At 32.1% G+C, this 15,539-nt stretch overlaps 1 protein-coding gene and 2 pseudogenes across 1 annotated transcript; all 3 read left to right on the top strand.

The window, feature by feature from the left end:
* The first annotated feature begins 1,007 nt into the window (after positions 1-1,007).
* On the top strand, positions 1,008-4,353 carry LOC111309600 (caffeic acid 3-O-methyltransferase-like). Its single transcript, XM_089749021.1, has 4 exons — positions 1,008-1,476; positions 1,854-2,164; positions 3,208-3,272; positions 3,692-4,353. Exons 1-4 carry the CDS (start codon positions 1,052-1,054, stop codon positions 3,986-3,988), a joined length of 1,098 nt encoding a protein of 365 aa, XP_089605147.1. The 5' UTR covers positions 1,008-1,051; the 3' UTR covers positions 3,989-4,353.
* Positions 4,354-12,833: 8,480 nt separating this feature from the next.
* Positions 12,834-13,319, top strand: LOC149513484 (UV-B-induced protein At3g17800, chloroplastic pseudogene; annotated as a pseudogene).
* Positions 13,320-13,325: 6 nt separating this feature from the next.
* Positions 13,326-13,910, top strand: LOC149513483 (UV-B-induced protein At3g17800, chloroplastic pseudogene; annotated as a pseudogene).
* Positions 13,911-15,539: the final 1,629 nt, after the last annotated feature.

Below are 15,539 nucleotides of genomic sequence, written 5' to 3'. Positions count from 1 at the left end.
CCTTACCTGATTGATCGGATTTGCCAAGAGATATGTATAATGGCTAGTTTTTTAAGCTTTCAACAGGCATTTCTTCTTCAAAACCATCCTCAACAACTAGTTGTTCAATTTCTCTATATATAGGATACTTCAACACACCAATAAGATTGGTGAATCAAGATAACTAGAACCAACAAGCTATATTTTTATTTTCTAAAAGAATCAAAAGTTGTTAAAGTTTAAAAATTCATATCTTTTGTATTTATTATATCCAAATCATATTTGCTGTTTATTCATCATTTCTTTACACTTAAACTTGGCAAATACTTAGCATTTGAAAGTTGTTTTAAGTTTACATTTCTATTAAATGATTTTGTAATCAATAGGTGATGTATCCTCTTGAATTTGTAAGATTGAAAGGTTGCTACTTAATTAGAAAGTAGAGAGTGTTAGCTTATTATCTAAGCCTTAAGAAAAAGATAGAAATGTAATTTCAATTCAAGAATAGTGGATTGAAGCCTTAGTGTAAACAATCAAAAAGAGATGACGTTGGTGTCTTGTGGAGAAGGACTGAACGTCTATAAATCTTTGTATCTAATTTTTCTATCCCTATCTCTTTATTTTCATTGTTGATTATATATACTTCTAGATATATCAATTGATGTCATTTGCATCATATTTTGATATTGATTTTAATTTTTTATTCAATTATTTTGAAATTATTGTTTGAGAAGAATTTAGAGAGATCAAATTTACTTGCTCTTGAATTACCATCTCACTTAAAAAGCTAATATAAATAAATATCAACCCTTAAAATAGATATATAAAAATTAATATTTTTTTAATAAACTTTCTCATTAATAAAGTGATATCATCTTATTCACTTATATTTAATATTTTGCTATTGATTAAAGTCATTCATAACCTTTTTTTTATTGAAATATCTATCTTCACCATTATAAATGGGAGGCGAGTGGTGAAGAGCTTGCATTATAAAGCAGAAAAACATATCAACTTTATCTTTCAAGGCAAAGTCCCAAAAGAAAAGAAAAAAAAAAAGGAAAAAACAATAATGAGTTCTCAAGTGAATCAGTTGAGTTCCTTCTCCATGTTTGAAGAGGAAGAAGCATGTAGTTATGCTTGGAGTTTACGATCCTCAAGCATATTTTGTTTTGTCCTGGATGCTGCCATCCAGCTCGGTGTCTTCGATATCTTAGCTAAAGCAGGCCCTGATGCTCGTCTTTCTTCCTACGAGATCGCTTCTCGGGTTCAAGCAAAAAATCCCGACGCCCCTTCCCTTCTTGATCGCATGCTCCGACTCCTTGCTTGCTACAATTTAGTTACCTGCATTTCGCGAAACCTTGATGGAGATAGAGATGGTAATTATAAGGTTGGAAGACTCTATGGACTTGCTTTGCCTGGTAAAGCATTTGCTCATGATGAAAATGGAGGATTTTTGGCTGCTTGTACCGTCAATAAGGCCATGATGGAATTATGGTAAGTGCTTGAAACTGACATCAGAACATTATATATTAACTTCTGGTAAGAAGGTCGTATTTTATTTAGACAAAGGGAGGAGCGTGTAAATTAATTCTAAATGATATCATCTTTCACGATTTAATATTTATTATTTAGTATCTTACTTTTGCTTTTGCTAAGCATTTTGTATTATTTATTAATGATAATAGATAAAATAATGACGTAACAGATATTAATCAATAAAAATATATGACGTATTATAATTTTATTCATTGATTTATTGTCCCGTATTATTAATATAGTTGAAGTCCAAAACAAATGACATTATAAAATAATGAAAAGTAATATAATTCAATGTACATATTAACATTTTGCATATATCTATTGTTTAATAGGCTACAACTGAAAGATTTGGTCCTTGAAGGTGGGAACATCTTTGAGAAAGTATACGGGACGCCTGTATACCAGTATATGAGCTTGAATCCAGAAATAGCCAAGAGATTTGACACGGCAATGGCTAATCTTTCCAAGGTAATTGTGAAGAAAGTGCTTGAGAAGTACCAAGGATTCGAAGGGATAACTTCGTTGGTAGACGTTGGCGGAGGATATGGCATTACTCTCAGCATCATCATTTCTAAGTACCCTTCCATTAAGGGCATTAACTATGACATGCCACATGTTATTCAACAAGCACCATCTTATGCCGGTAACAATCATACTTAAAACTCCTTAACTCATATAATATAAACCATTCATCACTCAATTATGATTATATTTTTAAAATGATCATCTAATTATTAAAATTTTTTATTTAATCATTAAAGTTTAAGTAATTTTTTTCATTCAATCGATAATTTTTAAAAGGAATAATGACCTAAATAGCTCTTAAATTATTATATAAATTTTTAATTTGATATCTAAATAAAAAAATTAATCTGATGTCTTATGTTCATTTCCATGTAACACTATACCCCGGTAGAAAAAATTGCTTACATGGCTTTTAGCCGATTAAAATTTAACAAATGTTAAAAAAATTGGCATATTATTTTTTACATGACTTGACATGTCTGCAACATGTATTTTTCTTGTCTAAAAAAACTGCAAATCTTGAAACAACTCAGAGAAGTAGCAAACAAAGTTCAAACCAAAAATTCTCAAAAAATCAAATCCCCACCAAGCTTATGTAGACGCCCATGAAAAGGGAGAGACTTAGCCCAGCTCCAGTGTCAATGTTACCGCCACCACCATTTCATTGTCTTTCTCCTGAATAGAAATCTTTGTCAGGGTCTCTGCCCTCAAAAACATGACCACTAGTTCCATCCCTCCTCCTCACCACAGCTGCCGCCGCCTTTGTCATCACTGGTGTTTGATTAAAATAATGGTTTAATCAAACAAAATTAATATTTAAAAATTTTAATTAGATACAATAAAAAAAATATGTGCTTATTTGAGAAATGTAAAAAAGTATAAGAGATTTTTTAATGATTTAGCTAAAAGGAAAACTAAAACACCAATAGTAACCATAGAAAACAGCAAGCCCTCTTAAACTAAAATGAAGACTTAGGTGTCGTATTTTCAATGTGGTTGGGGCTTTTTTTTTTTTTTTTGTAAACACAATTTTTTGGTTGATATATATACATATAATTTCTCTGGCGAAAAAAAACCAAGCCCTTTATTTTGACAAAACAAAATTAATTATTAGTTATGAATATTTTTCTATTAAGTAAATTAATCTCGGATATCTTGCAGGTATTGAGCATATTGGAGGAGATATGTTCTTAAGTGTTCCTAAAGGAGATGCCATAATGATGAAGGTATATTTCCATGGATAGATTATTCTTGATAGGATAAAGTATATAATTCTCAATTTGACATTCATCGACATCATAGTTATTGGTTCAATATTTAAATGTTTCATATATTTCCTTTTGGGATAGACAAATTACTGCATAAATATATTGAATGACCCCCTCCTTTCGCTGTAGTGAAATCTAGACGATGGTGGTGAGATAGGAGAAGAAAGAAAAAAAGTGGAAGAAAATATAAAAAATATAAAAAATATAAAATAAATCCTCTTATATTAAGAGGGTAATTATTTTTTTTGCAATCCAATCTTTTCATTTAGATGCACACTAAACATAGAATAGAATTATAATCATTTTGTTTTATTCATCATCTTATGCCACCACACATGGCATATATCATGTTCATTTAATTTGTTTATTTTTTGTAGGAAGTGCTTCACAATTGGAATGATGAACATTGCTTAAAACTCCTAAAAAACTGTTATGAAGCATTGCCAAAGAATGGGAAAGTTATTGTAATGAGCTATGTGATGTCCGAGGAACCAGAGTCAAGCAATGCTGCTAAGTTTCTTTCGCAAATGGACTTGATGATGGCTATACGACATGGGGCAAAGCAAAGGACAGAAAACCAATTCAAGGCCATGGCCATGGCTGCTGGATTTCCAAACTCTCAACTTAAGTGTCGTATTTTCGATGTTGTTGGTGTCATTGAATTCTATAAATGAAGTTTGATGATTTTAGGTTTGGCTTGCATTCTATGAGGGACCAATTCAAGGCCATGGCCATGGCTGCTGGATTTCAAACTTTCAACTTATGTGTCGTATTTTCAATGTGGTTGGTGTCAATAAATTCTATAAATGATGTTTTATATCTTTAGGTTTGGCTTGCTTTCCATGAGGAACCAATTCAAGGCCATGGCAATGGCTGCTGGATTTTCAAACTTTCAACTTAGGTGTCGTATTTTCAATGTGGTTGGTGTTAATAAATTCTATAAATGAAGTTTGATATTTTAGGTTTGCTTGCTTTTCATTGAGATGTTGATTTCGATGAAATAAGAATTGATGGTTGTAATAATCTCAACCAAACGATCAGATCATTATCTTTTTAGTCGTTTTGAGTTGTGTTGATTTAAGAAATTGCTTTATTTTATGGCTTTTTTGTAATTTTTTTGGCTCAACCAACATATATATTTTATTGATGATAATAGGTTTCATTACAATATGGACAACCCTGCGAAGTCACCTGGCATCATCAACCAAATCCGCACCATACTATACACAACACCCCAACATCTTACCAATAATCCTTGCAGCTAGGCTTGAAATAGTGATGCCCTTTCCACCCTCATTTTAACCAGAGTATCATAAAGGATTGCCTCCCCGTATAAATGAACAAAGTCTACCATTCCAATGATATCACTGAGTCTATCGATCTCAATAAAATCTTTCATTAGACCCAAGGCCTAGTTTCCTTATGACACAACCACTTGATCGCCACCCTTGAGTTTGACTCAATAATTACCGCCTTTTTTAATCTAGGGGGAGGTGGAAAACTCTAAAATGTTGTCTTTATAGCCAGGATCTCTGCAGTATTCGACTCCTGCTTTCTCAAAAGGCCATAAAATAATCCTTGAGTGTCATCCTTATAATCCCTTGATACCCATTCGCAAACCACTGGCCTAGGCTTTCCTCTTGGATGATCATCCCCGTTGAACTTTAGCATATTATCACTTGGATAGCACCATTGCACCCCAACTCTAAGATTTGGCTTTACTAGCCAAGTTTCCGATCTCTTAGTATTAAACCACCATTGACTTCATTTAGCATAGAATATCTTCCAATTGCCTTCACCCAAAACACAGTGATCTCAATTTCATGACAAAGAAAACGCCTTCACCATCTCATCCAATTCAATTGAAAACCGATTCCTTCCCAGCTAACCAAAACACTCGTAAGGTTGCTTCACACATAAACAACCACCTGTTTATAATAATACCACCCAACAGGACTCCTTCATATTGTTTGATCAGATCTTCAATACTATTGTATTTTTTTTTTCAATTCAAATATAAAAAAGATACTTTATATTTTAATTGCTTATTCAATTTTAAATAGATGCTTATATGATGTGACTTTTATAATATCTATTTTTACATTCTACTTAAATTCTATAAGTGGGTGAGTTCGAACATATTTGATTCAATTTTTTAATGTATAAATTATTTTGAATTTAGATTCAAATTACTTTGAATATGATTTATATCAGTTTTGAATAATATTAGGTTTGAGCTATTACAATTTGATCAAATGATAATTTTATTTATATAAAATTATCATAGTATTTATTTAATTAATTATGATATTTACTTAATTAATTTTGCTTGATTCTTAGCAATTAAATTTAATTTTTCACCTAATTTTGTTTTATTTTTTCATGTGTAGAAAAATTTATCAAAAGGAAAATTTATAAGGAAAGAGACATGTTACGGGCAGCACAAAGGCTGTTTTTGTTTCAATTTGGATGTAAAAAAATGCCACCTAGGATGGCCACACAAGCTTCGAGACAACAAGTCCACATAGGTCAAAAATCCAAGTTGGCATTAGTTGACAATTTGTCTTGTAATACATTCCTTAAGTCTCCTACACTCCACCACATGTCAAATGCCAACTCACTTTCTTCTCATTGGACACCTTGGTCTCCGAAATTCACATAACGAGCACAAGTGGACAACAAAGCCAAAGCCAAAGTGAAAATATCTTCTCCTGCCAACCAATATGAGCTCTTTTTTAATCCATGTTGGCTCATCTAAGCAAAGGGATTGTAGGACCATTAGAAGAATGACTTGAAAACATTTAATTGGAGGATCAATAAAGTTTCGAAGGGATTTATATGACGAAGGCAGCGGCTGGATGAAGGGTAGTAAGGAGTAGGTTTTTTCCTTTTTTTAGGATTGGTAGTTTGGGTGCAACCGCTCCTCTAGGGAGCTACTTCCTTAGGCGATTTTAGCTACTTTTTTCACCATATTCTCCTTTATTTTCTTCCTTGATTTCCTTAGTTTTTCCTTCTTTTATTTTTCTGCTTGTTAGGTTGGTGTTCATACAAATTTTATAGCAAAACACTTTGTTTATGAATTAAAATTTCTGCTTTTTTAATTTCGGTTTCAGATTTTGTTTAGCCATTATTTTCTTCATTTTCCTTGGTTGTTCAGGGTTGTTTGAGCTAGATGAGGATAGTAGATGGCTGCTATTGGGTTAACAAATCACCTAGAGGGCACCATCTTACTTGAATCTATCATTTTCTATATGTTTACATTTATTTTAAAGTTGTGTCATGCTGTCTTTAAATTTCTGTTTTATATTTTGGATCATGCTCATTTTAATTTCATGCTCTTTACTTTCAACGTTATTTAAATTCCTAGCAATTTAATTTCCATCACTTTACTTTTTGGTTTTTTAAATTTATGCAACTTTAATTTTCTTGTTCTTTAATTTTATGCAACTTTAAATTCATGAAATTTACTTTCTTGTTTATTTTTCTAGCACTTTAAATTTTCCTTGCACTTTAATTTTCATAGCTCTTTGATTTCCTTGCATTTTACTTTTTATGCAATTTAGTTTTCCGTACTTTTTACCTTCTCACATGCACTTTGATACTATTTAAAATTTCATATTAAGTTGCCTTTAATTTCAGCATTTTAATTCCAATCTTTTTTAATTTTTGTTAGATTTGGATATGTGTAAAGTATTCGATTTTAGTACTCTGCATTAGGCTACTATTACAACACTTGAGAGATGATATCTTGGGTTATTTAATTTGTATTACGTGTATAATTCATAGAATTGTACTAAAATAATGTAGTGTTTTTATACCTGAATTATGTTCAATTTGTACATCTTGATCTTCATTATTTGTAGATTAAGAAATTGGTTCTAAAAATTCTTGTAGAAGCTCATGCTATGAAGCTTTTGGATTTATAGGCACATATTATTCTTCAGATTGTGTTTGCAATTAAGAGCTAAAGGCATGATTTGCCCTAGTGATATTCAATCATTCACTCTTTGCTATTTCAAGTTTAATAATAAACAAAATATACTACGTATAATATAACAAAGAACTTGATAATGGCAAACCATATAAAGCACAAAGTACAATTTAATATATTACATGATCACACAAATTTAACTAATTCAAGCTAGTAACACAAAAACAAAATATTAGTGAATTATGTCTTACATTGCAAAATCATAACAACAATTTAAACTATTACATAGAATTGTCCTCCCCATTATATTCATCTATGGGATCTTCTTCTACATGCTCATTTTTCATCTCTGGTGTGACCTACATTCCTTCATCATCAACTTCACTTCTAACCTAATTGGAAGTACCATATGTGTCGTTAAATTCAACATAGATTTCTCCATTTTCTTTCTCTTTATATAAAGATGATTCATCACCCATATCAAATATATCTTTAAGTTTTGCATGCTTGACAAAAACTCAATCATTATGTCTTTCATCCTTCACATAAAAAACTTTCTTATCTTGTGAGGCCAAGATAAAAGGATCATGAACCAAATTAGCTCCACTATGAGCTAGATGTGAAAATTTCACAAGAGTGAAACCAAATTTATTCTTCTTACAACATCTATTTATATCAATCCTATCACATTTAAATAACACAACTTTTATTCTACCAATATAATTTAATTGAATGATGTCTTTTAAAATCCGATAATAGTTAACTTCCCTCTCAATAGGTTGTGTATCTTTTATACTTGCATAACTCATCATCTTGGTTATTACAATAACCCCACTGTTTTAAGTTTTCAAGTATCTCTCGTGTGCCTTGGTTAAAATCTAAAATTATTAACGATGTAACTAGTATATTTCCTAACAATATCAGTGGACCATGAGCAAGCCATTTAAGTTGATCTATGATATTTGCATCTCCTTGTTAATCCAAATTGGCAACCTATCCAATTTCATATTTGGTTAAAATAATAATCTAACTATAAAAACTTTAATTATCTATTCCAAACCATGATGTGTGACTTACATGATCATGAAAATAATTATGAAAAGTTTCACTTTGTAACTTTTGTATCTTATATGGCATACCATTGAGATTGATTATGCCTCTTAAGAAATTGCTTATGTTTTCTATATGAAAAAAATTCTTAGAAGACTATACAATATACTACAAAAGAAAATTATCAAGTATAATATGCATGTAGATAAGTGATCTTACTTTATAAAAGGAGCAATTTCAACAAAATTAAATAGCACATATCGATATGCTTAAACCAAAGTTACAGCGTCAAGTATAATTCGTGAGACCTTCTACGCTTGTTAACATTAAAAGCTTTACGTTTTAATGTTCCCAATGGTCTTCTTACAGTAGAAAGAATGGATATTTCTTCCTCTACAAAGGGATTCTTGTCTTCATTTTGGATGGGTTGATTAAAATAGTTTCCATCCTATTAAAGTATCTTGAACAAAAAGTTATGCATTCATTTGCTAAGTACCCTTCTACAATTGAACTTTTAGGACAAGCTCTACTATGCACTTATGATTTAAGAGTAAAAAGAAACCTATATAAATCGAAGTTTAATAAAAAAGATCATTAGCAAACATCCTAGTTGAATTTTAAGTAAAAAAATCTATAACACTTTAAGATATATCTCTCAATAGGATACAGCCACCGATAAATGACTGGACGAGTAATTTTTGCTTTATTTGCCAAATGGATAACTAAATGTACCATTATTGTGAAAAAAGATGAAGAAAAAATCTTCTCCCTTTCACATAAAATTGATGTAGCCCCGAGACTCAAGTAATTCAAGCTTATGTTCTTCAAGAACTTTATAATAAAGTTCGTTAAAAAAGGTACATAAATCAATAAGAACCAAGCATACCTTATTAGGTAAAGACCCTCATATTGCTATAGGAAAGAACTCTTGTATTAAGAGATGACAATCATAACTTTTGAGCCCTATTAGCTTCCGTTGGTTAAGTTTCACACAACGTGAAATATCTAAATAGTGTTCATCTGGAGTTTTCATTTCCTGGATAATCTTTAAAAAAGAATTTTTTTTCAATTAAGCTCATTTGATATGAAGCTTGAGGTAACTATTAGGTGCTAATGCCAAGATAAGTCTTTGGATGAAGAACACTCCTTATACCCATTTTTACGAGGTTAAGTCATGCTTTCTAGTTATCCTTTGACTTTTCTTCTTGCCCAATCAATGTACCAAAAATGTTATCACAAATATTTTTTTTTATATGCATCACATCAAGATTGTGACGTAATAGAAAATGTTCCTAATAAGGTAATGTGAAAAAAATACTTTTCTTCTTCCATGGCCCATCTTCATTACCATTTCATTGTTTCAACTATTTCAACACTTCACTTTTTGATGGTAGTGAAAGAGCATTTCTAAATTCTTGAGTTTCATTAAATGAGTTTTTATCATTTCGCAACCTATGATTAGGTTGCAATGACCTATGATGGCGCATGTAACAATATTTTATACCATGCTATAACTACTTAGATAAAGTATCAAATCCACAGCAAAGACATCCATACTCTCTCCAAGTACTCCACTTAGACAAATTGGCATATGTGAGAAAGTCGTTAATGGTCTAAATTAATGCTGCACGTAGTTGAAAATTTTGACTTTTTGAGGCATCAAAAGTCTGAACACCAACTTCCCAAAGTTCCTACAATTCTTCTACCAAAGGTTGTAGGTATATATTTATCTTGTTTTTAGAACCTTTTGGACTAGAAATAAGTAGGGAAAGAATAAAGTTTGGGTATTTCATGCACATACATAGAGGTAAGTTATAAGGTATCAATATAACAGGCTAAGTGCTATGTGTCACACTCATAATTTTAAAAAGGTTAAAGTCATCAGAAGCCAATCCCAAGTGAATATTATGAGGGTCAAAAGAAAACTTAGGATTATAATCTAATTCTTTCCAAGCTAGAGAATCTGTAGGATATCTTACACGTCTATCCTTAGTATGTTTATATTCATGCCAAGTCATTAAAGGAGCAATTTTGAAGACATGAATAACCTTTGTAGTCTTAGAATTAAAGGAAACTAACGTAAAATCTTAGCAGTTTTTTTCTTTATTTCTGACACTATATCTTCAGGATCACTTTCTACATCATTCAACCTCTATTTTCACCTAAAAATGCTACATTTTGAACATATTTCTTCATTTGCCTTATCCTTCCAAAACAATATGCAATCATTGGGACAAGAATAGATTTTTTCATATCCCAAACTTAAGGTAAAAATTATCTTTTTCAATTCTTGATAAGACCCTGGTAATGTATTACACTTTGGCAGAGCAAGTTTCAAAACCTCTAACAATGTATTGAAAGATTTATTTGTCCAACCATTAAAACACTTAATGTAGAACAAATAGATTACAAAGGAAAACTTTGTGAAGTTTTTGCAATTTAGATATAGTTTCTCCTCTACATCTTTAAGTAAACTATAAAACCTATCACTATCAATTTTATCACCATGGTGTTGCTCTCCACTAGTATCTCTAGCTTTTATGTTACTCACGCCAACATATATATCTCTTTCAGCAATCATATAACGTAATAAATCATGAATGTCAAGACTTTGCACTATTTCTTTGTCATTAGTTGTTTTAGTAGGTAAACATGCATCCAAAACCTCCTCGTGAAATACCCATCGAACATATTCTTTAAGAAAACCATGATATATTATGTGATCAAATGTATCTCTCCTACAAACTCTAAATGTGTTGACACATCTAACTCAAGGACATCAAATTTTTTCATAGAATGTAAGATGATTTGGCCTAATAATAAAATTATATTTAATTTAAAAACTTAAATTAAAATAATAGCATTTCATTTAAGCACAAAATAAAATTTGACTATGTAAGCATAATGTAACATTTTCTTTCAGAATAATATTTTAGATTACCTTTATAATTAAACTTATGTATTTTTTTGGAGAAGAACAACCAAGATTAGTTTCGATTGAATAAGCAAGAGAGAGGCAGAGGATAGTAGGAAAGTAACTCATAATTGCAAAATGACAAAATTTGGGCAGCTTGTAAAAGCTATGTAGAAATGAGGAATTTTTGCAAGGAAAACAAAGTTTTAAAGCTTGAAAATTTAAACAAGAATTTTAGCTACAAAGTTAAAAAGATCAAAGGCAAGGGAAAGTGGGACGAGATAAGCTTCAGGTAAGGTAAGGAAGTTGGGAACAAAATTTTCACTACTTTTATTTTAATAAATTTAGATTTTTTTAAAAGGTTTTCATTCCCAAGACGTGGGAGCATAAGGTAAGGATGGTGGATTATTGAAGGTGTTTTTGGCCAGAAAATGTCTTGAATAATCTCTACTTTTATTTTAATAAATTTAGATTTTTTCAAAAGGTTTTCATTCCTAAGACATGGAAGCATAAGGTAAGGACGGTGGATTATTGAAGGTGTTTTTAGCCAGAAAATGCCTTGAATAATTGTAGACACCCTATTTTGTCCAGGGTCCTTTGTCAATTAAAACAGGTCTAAGTTCGATTGTAATTTTTTTTTATTTCAGATTTTTATTTATCATTTTTTTTTAATTTTTATCTTGTGGTCTACTTATGGTTTATTTTCTTTTTCTATCTTCATTATCTGATTATTTTTTTTAAAAAAAAAAGATTGAGATTAAGTTTGATGATGATCAGAAAAGATAATTAGATGCTAATCTTTAGCATTTGATGACTAAGTGGAATTGAACTGAAACTCTATAAAAAATAGCATGGTTTTATAAATCAGGGGGATTCATAGTTTGGAGGGAAGAAAAAGATAGAAGAAGAATTTGATTAAGAGAGGGAGAGGAATCTGAATAGGAGAAGGAAAAAGAGAGAGAACAAAAAAAAAAAAGAAAGAGTCATAAAAAGACTCTGATATTCACCTATTCCCCTGGACTCTAGCAGCAACTTAACCCAACGTCACCCTTTTCCATCATGGCCATCACTAGCCTTAGTCCCGTGGGATGCCATTGCTAAATTGAAAACCATACTTCATATTACACCGCCATTTCTGCTCAAGCCAAACTCCCACCATTGCTGCCAGAGCCACTATCTCCATTCATAACCATTTCCAGCAGTATCCAAAACTACTTTTCACCTAACCACAATTCCAGATTCGACAATAGAACCCAAGCAGTCAATAGCTAGCACTCGGCAGCGACGTAACGTCCACAATTCTCAGCAGGCCAAGGTCGTATTAGTTACGCAACAAGAAGAAACAAAGAATATAAACAAAGGTAAAATTACCCCCTCCTCACCCGTGGGTCTCATAGTAATAGTTCCCAAGTCTCAAGTCTTCAAAGGTTGAAGATGGAAACACCCACAGGTAGAGCCACTTTGATTGGATCTTCTATGTCCGCGGGCTTCAACCTCTGTTACCAGATCGGCTTTTTGGGCTGCCAATGGCCTTTATTTTCTATGTTTCACTGTCGAACCACACCTCCATTTCCCGATTAAGCGTTATTCTTCAGTCTCTTACTCAAAATCACGGAATAGGAGAATGGCTTTGGGGAGTAGGAAAAGCATAGTTGTTAAGGTATCATCATCACCAGACTCAGCTGAACCCACTGCTCCAGTTACACCGCTTCAGATGAAGTCTTCAATTGGGCAATTTTTGTCTCAAATCTTGATAAGCCATCCATATCTTGTGCCTGCAGCAGTTGAGCAGCAGCTTGAACAGCTTCAAACTGATCACGATGCTGAGCAGAAAAGGGAAGAGCTGTCTATTTCTAGAATGGATTTAGTATTGTGTAAAAGAATTGCTGAGGATCTTTCAGGTCAAGTGGATACGTGGCCAAGCCAAGAAGATGAGCTTGAACAACTTCACTCACCTGAGGCCTATGAAATGATCCAAAACCACTTAGCTCTCATTTTGAGAAATCGAGTGGGTGATTCAACATCTGTAGTACAGATAAGTAAACTCAGGGGTGGGCAAGTCTATGCTGTATCAATGATCTATGGATACTTCTTGGAGCGGGTTGACTAGTGATTTCAGCTTGAGAAGTCCATGAAAATCCTTCCAAATTCTTTAAACGGTGAAGAAAGTAGTATTGAACAAGCTGTGAGGAAGGACATGAGACCTGCTACTATAGGGGACTCTTATCAAGCTGTTTCATCAGACCCTGAAGTCTTATCTTGGTCTGGTGGCATCAATCCTGAAGGTTTTGGTCATGAGATAAACCCCTCTCGGTTACAAACTTATGTTATGTCTTTTAATGGGGAGACATTTCAAAGACATGCTACAATTAGATCAAAAGAAGCTGTTAGCATTATTAAGAAGCACACAGAGGCCCTATTTGGAAGACCTGAGATTGTTATAACTCCACGGGGCGCTGTTGATTCTTCCAAGCATGAGCTTATAAAACATAGCTTTGTTGGTTTGAAGAGACTTGTTTTGGAGGCTGTGACTTTTGGTTCTTTTCTATGGGATGTTGAAAGCTTCGTGGACTCAAGGTACCATTTTGTTATAAATTAGCTATGTTAAATTACATCCCTACCAAAGCAAACTTTGTAGTGGGAACTTAACTGACTAAACTATGGTTTAATTGAGTGTAAATTTGGTGATTGTTACTTAGCAATTGGCATTGGTTATTCTGTATATATTTCAATTTTCCTAAAAAAAATAAATTTTCAAAAAAAAGGTTTTTTTTTAGAAAAAGTTAAAAGTATCAATTTTCCTCGAAACTAAAAATTTTCAAACAAATATTTTTGAGAAAAAATTGAAAGTATCAATTTTTCTTAAAAATAAATTTTTAAAAAAAGGATTTTTGAGGAAAAGTTGAAAGTATCAATTTTCCTCAAATTTAAAAGTTTTCAAAAAATATTTTTGGGCAAAAGTTGAAAGTATCAATTTTCCTTAGAAATAAATTTTTGAGGAAAAGTTGAAAGTATCAATTTTCCTCGAAATCAAAGTTTCAAAAAAATATTTTTAGGGAAAAGTTGAAAGTATCAATTTTTCCTGCACAAGAACAATCATTTTTTTCTTGCTTTTTATTTTTATTTTTTTTCTTTAAATAATCTGACGATGGAGCCTCTGCAAGTGAAACAATAGTTTTTCTTGCATACTCTTGAGGTGAGGGAATTTTCTCAATTTTTTGCTAAAAGTATTAGAGTCAATTGAAAATAAATTCTAATAATTAATTAATTGATAAAATTTTAAGGCTCATTGGATAACACAAATTTAAGCTGGTACCATCTTTTGATGGGCGTTGTGAGGGTGCTATAACCTTCCTCACACGTAACCGAACTCCTGAACCCTATTCTGGTTAGTATACCTGAACATATTCTTTTAAGGACCCTTATATTTAGGTGTTCCCTGAAAGGACAGATTCTTTAGATGGCCAATCACAACTAGATAAAAAAGATTGATGGCGATTCCCTTAAGTCAATGTCTAGCGATAGATCCCCGGATCTAGACGTTATGACAGCTTGGCGACTCCACTGGGGAATTTGAGAGTTAGGCCAACAAATAATCTGTGTTATCCAAAAGCCTAATAAAATTGAACCTTTTTGTATATATGTGTCATTATTCATTCATGTTTATTTACCTTGTTAATTATGTCATTCATATACATGTGCATAACATGAGCTCTACACACGAGCTCTGTCCCTCTAGGAGGGAGTAAAGTACCTATTGCTTTCGTGAGGTCTAATACCTTCGCAGTGGCTAGCGAAATACTCCCACTCAAATTGAACCTTTTTCGCTTGTAGCCTGTAATGGGTGAGGATTAGGGTGCCTTACTAGTCTGTGATGGATAAGGATGTAAGGAGCAATTTAGGAACCTTTAGACTTTGACCTTAAACCACATATAGTGAACCTTAAGAGTGCCTAAACCTAGGATAGAGCCCTTTCTACCCAATGATAGATATACCCTGAAATTAAGACACAAAAAGGGTGTTTATCTAATCATTTTGATTGTCTAACTTTGTACATCATTTTCATTATCATATGTAACATTATGCATCAGCATCACTTTTATTTCATCCATGAAACTAACTATATTATTTATCTGATTGTATGCATCTGCATTACTTTCATGATCATGTTTTAACACAATCATTTGCATCCATTTCATATTAGATTTCATTCAGGAAAATGTACATTTCATTCGTGCATCAAAGCATCATACATAAGCATAGCATAATATTTTTAATCATAATCATGCTGCTAGAGGTTCAAGGATAGCCCCACTAAGCAACTCCACTC

Source organism: Durio zibethinus, chromosome 19, assembly GCF_047325235.1.
Source record: "Durio zibethinus cultivar Kanyao isolate XHJ-2024 chromosome 19, ASM4732523v1, whole genome shotgun sequence".
Lineage (NCBI taxonomy): Eukaryota > Viridiplantae > Streptophyta > Magnoliopsida > Malvales > Malvaceae > Durio > Durio zibethinus.
Note: the sequence above shows the minus strand (reverse complement) of the source record. Positions and strands in the feature narration are given on the sequence as shown.